This window comes from Dendropsophus ebraccatus, chromosome 5 (assembly GCF_027789765.1).
Source record: "Dendropsophus ebraccatus isolate aDenEbr1 chromosome 5, aDenEbr1.pat, whole genome shotgun sequence".
Taxonomy (NCBI): domain Eukaryota; kingdom Metazoa; phylum Chordata; class Amphibia; order Anura; family Hylidae; genus Dendropsophus; species Dendropsophus ebraccatus.
The window spans coordinates 122,268,783-122,283,518 of NC_091458.1; the positions used below are offsets into that span (position 1 = coordinate 122,268,783).

At 42.0% G+C, this 14,736-nt stretch overlaps 1 protein-coding gene across 1 annotated transcript in view; it reads left to right on the forward strand.

Moving 5' to 3' along the window:
• The first annotated feature begins 3,472 nt into the window (after positions 1–3,472).
• Positions 3,473–14,736, forward strand: part of LOC138794189 (uncharacterized) — a 316,322-nt gene continuing 305,058 nt past the window's right edge. Inside the window, exons 1-5 of the mRNA XM_069972965.1 lie at positions 3,473–3,517; positions 9,345–9,453; positions 11,314–11,486; positions 12,690–12,877; positions 13,028–13,150. Coding sequence (XP_069829066.1) covers positions 9,356–9,453; positions 11,314–11,486; positions 12,690–12,877; positions 13,028–13,150 — 582 coding nt within the window. The 5' untranslated portion in view covers positions 3,473–3,517; positions 9,345–9,355. The remainder of the gene's footprint in view (positions 3,518–9,344; positions 9,454–11,313; positions 11,487–12,689; positions 12,878–13,027; positions 13,151–14,736) is intronic.

The following is a 14,736-nucleotide window of genomic DNA, read 5'->3' on the forward strand; positions in this document are numbered from 1 at the left end:
GACTGACATTTTTGTTTTATATATATATATATATATATATATATATATATATATATATATATATATATATATATTTTTTTTTTTTAATAAAAGCAAAATTTATTGTATCATGTTTTAAATGAAAAATAACTGTGTACATGGCTTAAGCCTCTGTTCACACTATCCTATGGATCCACACAGTCACACTGCATTGGGAGAGGCATTTGGCACAGTGAGGGTCCCTTTACAGGCAAATATTTTTCAGCTGCGGGGGCTGCAAATGAGCGCTGAACAGCTAACAAGGTGCTGTGGAGTACAAGAAACAGCATGGCTGGTATGTATAGACTGATGTCTGTGATCTGGAAATCGACAGCATGGATACATATACATATCCCTGACATCAATATACACATATCCTTGCTGTTAGTTTACCATCAATCGATAATTGGGCAACTGATCGATGTCCCTTTTACATGAGCTGATTATCACCTCCTGGCCGATAATTAGCCTGTGTAAAAGGACCCTAAGTGGAGGATGCTGGGCCTTTCTAGGACTGCAGCATGGAGGGGTGAGAATAGACACATTGGTGGGAGTTTATGAAGCATGTCCCTAGTGCAGACCATGTAAAAGGTGCAATAAAACTGGTGTGGGTGAGAGGTGTGGAACTTCAGTTACCACCAGTGTATAGTTACTCCAGTCCTGATTAGAGGGGTAGTACCTTCAAATACAACTTTTTAGATGTTGCTGTCCATGGTGAGACTAACAATTATTTCCATACTTTTTTTTATCTGTTCAGTCTCCTTCCTCCAGTTCCGAGCTGCTGCTTTTTGCTAAAGACACAAAAATCTGTGTGTGAGCCTTTCTGTCTGTCTCCTCTTCCTTCTGAGAAAGATTATGTAAACAAGTCCCTATCTGCAACTTTGTAATGCCTGAATGATTAATTACACCAGCAAATTGACCTCAGATTAACTCTCCCAGCATTACAGAGATGCTACATAGTTGCAGATACAGCCCACCAGGGACTTGTTTATATCAGCCATTTCAGAAGGGATTGGGGAGAAGGGGGAGATGGAGAGAAAAGTTCAAGTTAGTTTTTTTGTCTCGAGCACAATGGAGCAGCTCAGAACTGGGAGAAGGAGACTGATGTTTTCAAATCAACTGGTCAGAAAGTTATATAGATTGGTAAACTACCTCCATTTAAAAATCTCCTCCAGTCTTACAGTACTTATCATCTGCTGTATGTCCTGCAGAAAGTGGTGTTTTATTTCCAGTCTGACACATTGCTCTCTACTGCCACCTCTGTCCATGCAAGGAACTGTCCAGAGCAACAGCAAAAACCCATAGAAAACCTTTACTGCTTTGGGCAGTTCCTGACATGGACAGAGGTGGCAGCAGAGAGCAATGTGTCAGACTGGAAAGAACACACCACTTCCTGCAGGACATACAGCAACTGATAAGTACTGGAACACTGGAGGAGATTTTTAAATGGATGTAGTTTACCAGTCTCTAACTTTCTTACACCAGTTGATTTGAAAACAATATGTTTCTCTAGAGTCCCTCTTTAATGGATAAAGTATACAAAGAATAAAATGAGAGAATAGAGGGTGTATCTTGTCTTTTACCCCTCACTGTTTCATGTCTGAAGTGTGGCACCACCATCATGCAATAGCAAAAAATGTAGAGAATATGATCATGCGGCACTCACCAAAGCTTTGTGCAAATTCTTTTATTTATTGCATAGTAACAGAAAAATAATCTCAAGTGCGCCTGTCATGTAACCTGTACAGCACTTGAGGTTATTTTTCTGTTACTATGCAATATATAAAAGAATTTGCACAAAGCTTTGGTGAGTGCTGCATGATCATCTTCTCTACATTTTTTGCTATATATGGACTGTACGTTATTGCATTCAGAGCTCCACAACAATTGCTCTGCTTACAAAGACCCAAAGGTGAACTATCCTATTGTTTGTACATGGACTGTGAATGACTGGAGTAGTGCCAAGTGATTCTCTTTTTTGCCACTATCATGCAATGTTTCCGCCCTTAGAGCGGGTTCACATTGAAGAATTCTTGCGGATAAAGTCAGCGGAATTCTGCCAGCTGTACGCACTCACGGACGCGCGCCTTTCTGCCGGCTCCATAGACACCATTCTATGGGCCGGCTGATTCCGCATTCTGCCAAAAGAACTGACACGTCAATTCTTTCGGCGGAATCAGCCGGCCCATAGAATGGTGTCTATGGAGCCGGCGGAAAGGCGTGCGTCCGTGAGTGCGTACAGCTGGCGGAATTCAGCTGAGTTTTCCTCAATGTGAACCCACCCTTAGGCTCCGTGCACACAGATCAAAAGCGGCGGAATTGTCCGCCGCACAATGCCGCCAGCCCCCCTCTCATAATGACAGCCTATGGGAGGCTCGCGCGCCGCATCTCTCGGCGCTGAAGAATGAACATCTTCATTTTTCAGCGCGGAGAGATGCTGAGATGCGGTGCGCGAGCCTCCTATAGCCTGTCTTCATGAGAGGAAGGCTGGCGGCATTCTCTGACGCGGAATTCCGCCACTTTTGCTTATTGTGCACATAGCCTAAGGCACCTGACCTAATTCTTACCACATGAAGACACTTATGGGAGACATTTATAAAACATGGTGTAAAGTGAAACTGTCTCAGTTGCCCCTAGCAACCAATTAGATTCCACCTTTCATTCCTCACAGACTCTTTGAAAAATGGAATCTGATTGGTTGCTAGGGGCAACTGACCCAGTTTTACTTTACACCATGTTTAATAAATCTCCTTTGTATGAGTTCTGGTATAGGCCCATAGCTGTCTGTACAACACAGATCTCTACACTCAGCACTCAAGTAGGGATTGTACTAACACCAGATCAGCCCTTATAACCCACAGCAGTCTGATCACTGATGCAGGAACATCATACAGTGGTACTTACTGTAGCCACATGATACATTTATATTATGGGGGAGTTACTAAAGGAATTATCAGCAGTCAGATCTGTCAGTGTCCTTGCACATTACAGCTGCCACCTAGCCAGCACCCTCAGCTGGGGGAGCCTTATAGCTGGCCATAGGTTTCTCCTACACCTCTATCTGCACAGTGGCTGTCTTCATTAAGGAAAAATAAGGCTAAAATTATTAAAAACATGTAAAAAAAATCTAAACTGGTTCAATAATGATAATAATTAAAAGTAAATAATGAAGATTAATTTCTGTTCATAAAAAAAATACTTGGATGAAGTAACAAAACTTTAGATACTAGAAACAAGGGAAACTAGCCGCAGGCTGAAGTAGGTAAACAGGTCTGTGCAGTGTTATTAGAGAAAACCTTATGGAAAGGAAAATGGCTTCACCCAAAGTGCTGTGTACATTATACACGTTTTTGGATGCAACCAAACAGTCCTGCGTTGTGCACATCCGCCCACCAGGTGGCGCCAGTCTGCATGCTGGTGCCGGGCAACCGGTAAACAACACTGACGCTGCGCCCGAGGTGTAACAGCTGAGTGTGAACTGAGCTGCGGCTGCTCTCCGGTAAGCGCTCTCCGCCTGTCCCTCCCGTTGCGTCCTTGTCTCCTCTGGGTCCATTAGGAAATAGGTTCTGGTGTCCATTAGTTTAGCGCCATTATGCATGTGGACATCTGCAAACGTGGAATCTTTATTCACGTGCTTAATAACTTGATACATGTAAAACTTCATCCACAGGCAAAACTTTATACATGGATGTCATTTGGTGCGTGAGTATATAACTATTGATTCGTGTATACTCTTATATGTATATACATCATTTTACATGCATCTATAGCTTCAGGCATGTAGAACTTCATACATGTGTATAACTGCATGTGCTCATATATGTATATATAATAGTATAGGTTTACATAATATTATGCGTGTGTATATATAATAGTTACAATGCAAAGAACTAACTGTGTGGGAGCCCCCACAAAACAGAAGTTCACCACCACCAGCGCTAGTCTTGCAGCTGTCAGGCTGGGAGTCACCCGCTTCTCTCCACAAATAAATAGGTTACTAAAAAATACTAAAGTGCCAAGCGCAAGTAAACATGTACTGTAGTACTATAAGTGCAACAATAGGTCTCTTTTTATATAATTGCACGCTGTACGTCCCTATGAAATGGATAAAAGTGAACTACAAATGAATACTAAAATGCCAAGCATAGATATTATGAGCTGTAGTACTTAAAAAGGCAATGATAAAACTCTTTTATAGTTATACGCTAGATATCACTGTGAAATAGATGAAAGTACCTGTAGAAATCGTACAGTAAAAACTTCATAGGCGTAGTATGTTGGTGGTAATGGCAGACCGAGATCTGGTACGTTGGCGTTGCTCCAAGGTCCAATTATGGTGCAGATACGTGCAATATTTTTCCCAAGCTGTTTGGATAGGGATGCCCCTGCCGGCGGCTAATCCCCCCAAGAAAAAAAGAAGGTTTACGGAACCGAGTGACATCACTCTCTCCCTCTACAGATTCCCGTAGAGACTCAAAAACCAACGCGTTTCAGCAAAGTAGCGTGGCGCTGTGCCCAGAAATACCCACCTCTTTCACCCGTCTGGTATTACTGTACCTCCTTCTCTGCCTTTTATATCTCGCTGCTGTGTGATGTTTTTATTATACATTGGGGGGGTCGTCTTATACTTCGGAAAATATGGTTATATCCTTACTGCATAATTCTGTACTAATCTGTACTGTACTATACTAAACTAATAATTCTGTACTAATCTGTACTGTACTATACTAAACTAATAATTCTGTACTAATCTGTACTGTACTATACTAAACTAATAATTCTGTACTATACCAATGATCAAAAGAGTGAAAATGCCCATGTGAAGGCACAGTTTACTTTAATACGTAGAACAATAACAATAGCTAAAAATAACACACATATGCAGAACAATATATGTAAAATTCAAAGCCACTCTGGCGCAACTCACCCTCCACTAATAATCCAATAGGTATGGAGAGCTGGTGACGGATGCATTTTGTTATACTTTAATACGGGGTTATACATTTTATAGCAATAAAAGCAGATTTTAGCTGGGTTCACAGTTCAGTCAGGGCTACATTCAAAGCCTCTGTAGGATATGGTACCACAGAATGAACACTAACTGACACCAGAGTATTCCCATTGACTTTAATGGCTTCCTTCGGGTTTCTGTCTGGTGTCCGTGATTTCAGCGAAGAAAAAATTATTACAGGCATAAATTGTTTGTACGCTTTGATCCTGTAAAATAAGCAGAACTTCCAATGGAGTTCCAGTGGAAGTGTAAAGGAATTGTGAAATGTGCAGGGATTTTGGGGACTGAAAATCTGTTTCATTTATCTAAATGGGTTTCTTTCTGTGGTAAGCACATGGGCATGTTCCCACTAGTGAATACGCAACGGAATTGTGGATTTAGTTTGAGAATATCTTTGAGTTTATGGGGCAGGCAGAACATCAAGCGGAGTCTGCCGCACGGCCGCCGCTTGCAGTATCGCCGCATATTCTGTAGTGGGAACATAGCCTAAGGGTGAAAACCCACACTCAGCTTGTCCTGCACTTACATTGCGATTTGTAACAGCATTACATCAGTTTCCATTAGTAATGGAAGCATTTCATAGAAGTATTGAAAACTGGAGTGCAACCAGATCTTGCTTTTTTACCCTTAGTTCCAGTAAGAACTAAGATTCCACCTCTTAGGGTCCTATTACATGGTCCCATGGCGGCCCGATCAATAATGTAAACAAGCGCCGATCTGTTTACTGAGCCTATTACACAGCTCGATTATTGTTTACCAAGGACTGCAGAGACATCGTTAACGATGTCCGTGCAGTCCTTGCCCTAAACTGTTCATACATTACCTGTCCATGCTTCTAGTCTCGTCCTGCATGTAGAGGTAATGTATGAACAGTTTATTCAATCATTAGCCGTCGGCCGCACATCGTTATTAGAAGTAGCAATGCGATGTCGGCGGCCGATGATCTTAGGTCTGGATCTAAAGAAAAGACCAGCCGATTAAATTGATCATCTGCTGATCTTTTCTTTAGGTCCAGACCTAAAATCATCATTGTCTCTATTATGGTGCGTTAACACAGGCAGATTTATCTGGCAGATTTTGGAAGCCAAAGCCAGGAATGGATTTGAAAAGAGGAGAAATCTCAGTCTTTCCTTTATGACCCGCTCCCTGTTTATGGTCTGTTCCTGGCTTTGGCTTAAAAAATCTGTCAGATAAATCTGCCTGTGTAAACGCACCATTACACACTCTGTCACAACAGCTAAGATGCACAATGCTAAGGGCATGTTCACTAGTCGAACATTGGCATTGAATTTATGTAGATTTAAGCACGGAATCTGTGTCAGTTCTGTGCAGAAGAGCTGCTCCATTATCTTTAATAGAAATCTGCGCTGTAGTTGATAATCTGTCCACGGGAAAAAAGATGAAATAAGGCGTCATTTATGCCGTGTTTTCCTACAGGCCCTGTTGTATTGGTGGTGATTACCATTATCAGGGAACTGGGGGCAGCAGATGGTCCTGATAGTACTGATAAAAGGTCAGCAGAATGTAATGTAGCGGGTAGAAAATAAGTGGATACAGTTCCTCAGGAGCAAGGAGCCAAAAACATTGGCCCAAGTGACTCAGTAAAGAGTTGTTTCCAGAAGAAGTCTTCATGGTGGTCAGTCCGTGAAAGATGGAGAAGAAAGTGAATGACTTTGATCAGAGAAGATATCACCTGTAATCACTCAATGTAACTGCACTATAGTCGCTTATGTGGGTTACAGAGCCTATAGTCATTGTGTGCTGGCATTTACATTTTTTAAAAACCACTATGTGACCTATTACAGAGGACCCTTTATAAGCCGGAGTGAAGCATGCTACTGGCAGAGTCCCTGTGGTATACTGGAAACATTAATGTGATACATCATCTACTATGTACCAATATATTTCCTCTACAGCAGTAAACAGAGCCTGGAGACACAAGAAAATGCTTTTACTCAAAAAATATTACTAAGGGTAGCTTTACACATACCGTATCGCAGCAGATTTGATCTAAATAACTGAACACAGCATTAAATCTGCACCATGAAATCTGCTGCGGATCCTGTGCGTGTGAACGCATCCTAAAACATTAAAAACTGTCATTGGTGTCAATTTAGCAGCATATGAGCAGGGCACAGCGCTGGCATCACTTGGCACGTAGTAAACTAAGTTTCCCAAAGCAACATTACTGTCATGGACAGAGGTGGCAGCAGAGAGCACTGTCTTAGACAGGAAGAAATACACCACTTCCTGCTGGGCATACAGCAGTTGATAAGTACTGGAAGTAAATTACAAATCTATATAACTTTCTGACACTAGTTAATTTGAAAGAGTACGCCGGAGTATCCCTTTAAAATAATTTTTCTTTAAGAAGGAAAAGTTCTGTATACATTGTGGTGTCGGACATTGTTGTCACAACATGGAGCTTCTAAAGTACCTCAAGGCAGAAGAGACAATAAACTACTACTACTTAGGTGACTGGTGGCACAGTTATGCAAAGAACAAAATAGGGCGCCTACAAAAAGAAAGTGAAAAACCTTCCAGCACTTCCATAATGAAGACACTTCTATAGTCCGCAATTGTTTAATCAAAACAATAAGATGGGAGAAGAGCAGTGTCAGGGTGCCAGGGCTGACTGTATCCTTCTGCAGCCAGTCACATAGTATCTTCGTAACTGTCCGCACTGCATTGTCACTGCACATTCAGCAAATATGCCAGGGAAATCTCCCAGCGTATATATGCTGAAAAATTGTCTATCAGTACTCGACTGTTTCCTATACAGTTGCCTACAGTATGCTGCTTATTGACTCCCAATGCAAAAAAACCTACTCATTTTTTTTTTTTTTAAAGCATTGTAGCCTATATGTTGCATTCCGCTGTCCAGCAGATTTGCGCAGACATTTGTGGCTCATTTGCCGATGTATTCCCTGTTCATCTGATGGATGGGGGGGGGGGCAGGGTATGGTGCAGAAGGCCGTGACCTCTTCATGCTGGCACAAATCATTATGAAATCTCCACCTGTCATAGCTGGTGTACATTTTTGAGACTGCTGCCCGGCAGTCATAGATTGGCCAGATAAATCCAGTGGGGGGCATGGGGGCATGGATTTAGGCAAGATGGGAGTGCTCTTGATAAATCTCACTCTATGTGAATGTACACTTAAAGATTTTTTTGCTGTTGTTACTGATTGAAGCCACAGACTGAAGTATCTTCGTTTTGGAAAAATGTATTTAATTTTTAGTACATTATTATAGGGAAGGACAGCCATATTGTTTTGAGATGATTTTTTTTTTTTTTTTCAGCATTTAGAGATATGCTTTGCAGCAAGGCCCATGGACATGGACACAATAGTCAGGCTCAGACCCTGTTCATAATATTTGAAGGGATTCATCTAGTCTGCCCTTGTATCATTTCCTTCCTTATTATCTTAGGATAGATATATGTTTATCCCAGGCAGGTTTACATTCAATTACTGTAGATTTACCAACCACATCTGCTGGAAGTTTGTTCCAAGCATCTACTACTCTGACCTTTTCCTCAACTATCCTCTCACTGTGTCCTCTTGTTCTTGTGTTCAGTTTTTTACATTCTACATGTCAGAGGAAGGCCGAGCTCCAAACTTCAGCTGTTACGTCCTGTCTACATACTGTTGTCACCTTTTATTATACTTCTTTCTGTGATGATAAGGAGGACACTGTAAAATGGGAAAACATCAGCATTGGAGTTTCATTGCAGTACTGTCATGGCAGCGTCTTCACAGATGTGATGCTATACTGCAGTTAAAGGGAACCTGTCACCCCCGTGTCGGGGTGAAGGCCACCTGACCCCCCCGCTAGAGACCCTTATACTTACCCCTTCTCTCCAAGTCCCGCTCCTGGAGCCGGAGATATCCCCATCAGCAGCCGTGCGCACACGCTCCTGAGGTGAGTCTGACGCCCATAGAGAATGACGTCTCCATTCATTCTCTATGGGCGTCGGACCTATCTATGCAGCGCGCGCGCCGGGCTTCCGACGGGGATATCTCCGTCCCGGGACCGGCTCCAGGAGCGTGACTTGGAGAGAAGGGGTAAGTATAAGGGTCTCTAGCGGGGGTCAGACAGCCTTCACCCCGGCACGGGGGGTGACAGGTCTCCTTTAACTGATGCAGTACCGCAATTGAACTGTAATGTGTGAACACAGCCTGAAACCTGTTGTGATTGGCTCATCCAATGTTGGTGTCAATTACATATTAGATGACTGAAAATGCAGCAATCTGTATTTATGTGAGTATACTCCGTCTATATAGCATATCTTATTTAAAATCATTTGTTTGCAGTTGTTACCAGAATGGATGAACTCTTACACTGGATTGAAGTCAGGGTCATGTCATCCTTGAGACCACGGGCTGATGACATGAAAGCTCTGCTTTTGGATCAAACGTACAGGTATTACTATCATTGCTCTATGTTTATGGTGTGTGTGTGTCTGTATTTAGGAGTCTCATTTATATAAACCTCCTTATACCTCTTCACTAGAGATGAGTGAATTTACAGTATAATTGAAGCGAATTGCTTTGTTAGCTCGGCAATCTGATTTTGAGCCTGCTGCCTCTAAAATCTTTGCCGCTCCACCCCTAGGTGGCTGGAAAAGTTGAATCCAGTCCAGGGGTGGAGCGGCACAGACTTCAGAGGCAGCCGGCTGATAAGCAGATTGCCGAGCTAACAAAGCAATTTGCTTCAATTATTCTGTAAATTCTCTTAATACTCTTAACCAATTTGTGACATCTTTTGGTTGGACTGTTATAGCCTGAAAATACAGTACTTGGCTACGTTCACATGACGTTTTTTTTTCTGACGTTTTTTTTGTTTCTCAAAATGAGGTCAGTAATTTTAAGTACCAAATGATATCCATCACATTGTGTTTTTGTGCCCGTCATTAGGCCGTTGGTACAGTTCAGGCTCTTTTGGGTGTGATTCTTTTTTAAAGGTCTATTGAATTTAGTTTTAAAGACGGTGAAAAAATAAAAAGTGTGTGAACAACTAAAAATAACGTCCACGAATAATTGATGTCCACACGAACAACGTCCGTAATTCAATACACTGTGCTTATTGGGTGGCTGCCATTCTATTTACTTTAATGCATTCCATTGACTTAAATTATATTTTGGTAATAACGGACATTGTTTAAAAAAAAGAAAATGTCTACCTTTTCTCATTTTTTTTACACAATGTGAACATAGCCCTATAAGCAATGTTCCCTCTAAGCTTCAGCCACAGCTGAGCGGAATGGCAAGAGAGCAGAGCAATAGTCAGGCAAGGTTGGGCAAATCAAAAACTTGACACAGAAACATCGGTACCATTGTCTAAAAGTGAATGTAGCAGAGCAAATTAAATCTAGTAGAACAGCTCATGTCAAACAACAAAGATGCAATGGATGGCTCCCCCTGTATTATCCTCCTTATAGATGGTCCCCTGTATTATCCCCCTTATTACTGGCTCCCTCTGTGCACAGCAGAGTAAAAAAAAACACACAACTCACCTAACAGCACGCTCCCCCGTCGCTGCTTTCTTCTCCTCTTCGGCCCCCGGCTGATGCGTAGCTCCCTGGGGGATTCCCAGGCAGCGCACACATCAGGAAGCTCAGTGAGCGCCGGGGCTGGTACTTCTGGTACAGGGAGCTTCTCTAATAAACGCTCCCTGTACCGGAGGTCCCGGCTGGCGCACACTGGGGCTCCGGATGCATGCGCTCCCTGGGAATTCCTGGGACGCCCCCAGGGAGCTACGCATCAGATGAGGGCAAGATTGCCTCTTGCGACCGCAAGTAAGACAATGCTTGCGGTCACGAGGGAGAGGAGGGGAAGGGAGGGAGATCTCGGGCTGAGGGGGTGGCTGGAGGCAGTGAGCGGGGCCTCCCTGTCAGCTGAGCGGCCGCGCGCTGCGCAGCTTAAAGGGTACGTTGCCTTTAAGGTAAACCAACATTTTCCTATATGCTTTACTACATCTGTTAGGGTATGTGCACACTTCGCAATTGGGGCAGAAATTTCAAGCGAGAGTTTCCCCTGTCCCATAGACACAATGATGTTCTGAAGCTCAATCTGCCATCAGCCCAAAGAATTGACATGTCAATTCTTTGGATGGACAGAAGATTGAGCTTCAGTTTCCACCCCAATTCTGTAGTTTGCACATACCCTTACAGGTACAAAAAGGAATACGTAATGTCATTAAAGACTCTTTTCCAAACTCTATTATTCAGTCTCTGCCTTTATAATAAGCTGGTTACATTGCTTGAAATCCTTCTGTTCATAGGAACAACCTCTGCGAATTTCTGAAGAATGAAGATATCCACACATTATATATTTATTTCAAGCTTGAGAAGGCTTCCCTTGCAGCCTCCCTCAAACCTCCTTCAGCATTGCAGAGTAAATGCATATGCTTTGTGAAGCTGGAATCTGCAGTTAAACTCACATCTGAAAACATAGGTGAGTGCCTGAGACGTCATATCATAGTAGTGGTCACAACTTAACAACATTGACATATGGAAGCATATAGGTTTTTCTCCCAGGGAGGGGTAACCTTAAAGTGTCACTGTCATTTAAATTTTTTTTGGGGAGAAATCAATAGTACAGGCGATTTTAAGAAACTTTGTAATTGGGTTTATTAGCCGAAAAATGCTTTTTTTTCAATCATGAAAAAGCAGTTTGAAGCTCTTCTCCCTGTCTTATGGAGAAGGGAGGGATTGAGGGAGATAAGGCACCAAAATAGGACAACAATGAGTTAATTTACAGCTACATCACTGGGCTATCTTCTCTGAAGTGAGCACTGAGCTCTCTGACCTCTGAATACCGGCTTTCACACAGTTCCCGCTGTGTAATCCTTTGTTCTCTGCTGTCTGCTAATCTCCCTCCTCCCCCCTCCCCTCTCTGTAGAATAGACAGGGCACGTCTGATGTAAACAAGACGCAATTTCGTATTAAACCCAATTACAAAGTTTCTTAAAATCGCCTGTACTATTGATTTCTGCAAAAAACAAACAAAAAAACTTTAAAATGTCCATGTCGTTTCTTTTTTTTGCAGAAATCAATAGTACAGGCAATTTTAAGAGACTTTGTAATTGGGTTTATTAGGCAAATATGCCATTATCTGCATTCCAATAGACTTTCCCCAGGTCCCCCCCCCTCCCTCATCTCTCTCATTCACTGCTCATTATCAGGAAATATCGACTCTTTTACATCAGTTGGGCCCTGTCTGTTCTATAGAGAGGGGAGGGGGGAGGGGGGAGATTTGTCGGCAGCAGAGAGCAGAGAACAAAGGATTACACAGAGGGGATTGTGTGAAAGCCGGTATTCAGAGGTCAGAGAGGTCAGTGCTGACATCAGAGGAGATAGCCCTGTGATGTAGCTGTACATTAACTCTTTGTTGTCCTGTTTTGGTGCCTCATTTCCCTCCACCCCTCCCCTCTCCACGGACAATCATGAAGACAGGGGGAGATCTTCAAACTGCTTTTTCATTATAAAAATGCCTTTTTCGGCTAATAAACCCAATTACAAAGTTTCTTTAAATTGCCTGTACTATTGATTTCTGAAAAAAATTTTTAAACAACAGTGACACTTTAAAGTATAATTATATAGTTATAGAAACTGTTTGACCTCCCTTTTCACAAATATATGTTCTGGATTCATTTAGGTAACCAAGTGATGTTAGTGGACTGTGCCAAATTCCCATTGAAGTACTTTGACACGGTTCTCCATCAAGTCTTCCTGCCTCTCCTCAGCAGCGACAATATTACAGTTCGGTCACACAGCACTGATAAGATTATCGAAATTCTGCATCGTTTTACAGGAAACTTGGAAGTTATAGCAGGTCATGCAGAGGTATGTTACATACTGATGTAAGGAGACATGTGCAAGGGAAGGCACTTAGAAGATGTACCGTCAGTTCTACTGAAAACCTCCTCTTGGTGATACCAGAGGTTTTTTTTTTTATTTTATTTATTTAAAATATTTTTTGTATATGCTTCGCAGGGCTCCATTGTGCTTCCTGTTCCCTCTATTGAACTATTGAAGAACACAACATTATTCAACAAACAGGGAACCGCAATCCATATTATGGAAACAACTGTAGTTGGTTGGATACGGCAAATCAAGGTAAAAGATACAATTTATAAATACAAAAGAAACATGCACATAGGGGACATGTATCAAAAGGCGAAAACGCCTTTTTTTGCATAGATGGGGCAGATTGGCGTAAAAATATCCGCATAGGTTATTTTTGCGAATATTCTATTCGCATCTGCCCCATCTTCGCCAGTGGGGCGGAGAGGGGGTGCGGCAGCATTTATAATTTCTCCGGCGGAAAAATGACACTGAAACCTATGCCAGCTCTGAGACAGTGCACCTCTACATAAATCCCCTGAGCTCCAGAGCTGCGGGAACATTTGTAAGCCCCGCGTAAAGAACGCCGGACTTAATAAATGTCCCCCATAGTGGGTATGTGATCTTGTGGTTTGGCCACGTCCAGGCAAAATAGGCTAAATTACTCCATGGATGGAAAGAGTAGAAACAAGGTTTGACCAGTATTATTATGATCCACATTCAGAATATTGTTATATATGAGAACCTCGGTTCCCGTGTAACAGTAAATCGGCACATTAGTTCTATCTAGTATGTGATTGGTTGGGAAAGTTCAAACCAAATACATCTATTCCATATAACAGTGAGACATCTGAAAAATAAGTGTTTTCTCCTCACAGGTTTCAAATCATCTTTAATTCTTGTGTTTTTTTGTTTAATATCGTTTCTTCTGCTTTTCAACCCAAACATGTGCTGAATATAGTTCATAACTCTACCAAATCTGTTATGTATAAGCACCAGACCCTTTTGAGCAAAGCGAGACACTTCTGGGATCCATTGTGAATCCATTGAGAAAATATATTAACGTGAAGGATAAGTACGGAGCTCTCTAATGACTCTCACCAACACAATCATCAGTTTTTGGTTTGTGTTGGCAAAAACAGGTCTCAGTGTTCCAGTTGTACAAGTGTGACTGATCTACTCAACAAGGATCCTGCCATTGTTCAGCAATGAGCGTTACAGTATCCAACATGCATGTGCTGTGTTGGTCAATCCACCATGACATTTCCCTGATAGCTATATTATGTGTAAGGCTACTTTTAGAGGAGAGGGTTCTACATTATGTCAAAGTTCTCGAAAGCAGACATTCCCCTGTACAAAGGTGCAATAATAGATACATCACTAACATACTCACAAAATATCCTTTCCATGCCATGAAATTATTTGATTTAATCCCTGTCATTTCATATTTACATAGTGATAGATACATCACTAACATACTCACAAAATATCCTATCCATGGAATTATTTGATTTAATCCCTGCCAATTCATATATTACATAGTCATATTCTTCTTATATACAGTGCTGAGAGACACTTGTCCTTGAACTAGTATACTGTAAGTTACAATGCACATTCCTAACCACCATAGTATTTTAAAAGGGGTTAGTTTAAAGGGGTTATTTGGCACTAGGCTATTTTTTTAATATACTGTTTCCCTGGTGGAGAACATAACAAACATGTTATGCTTACCTCTCTGGGCTCCCCCGGTGTCCTTACTTCCAAGACTAACTCATCTCAGGAGTAACAGTCTGCTCAGCCGATCACTGACTGAGGCAGGACAGCGCTGCAGTCAGTGATTGGTTGAGTGGGCTATCACT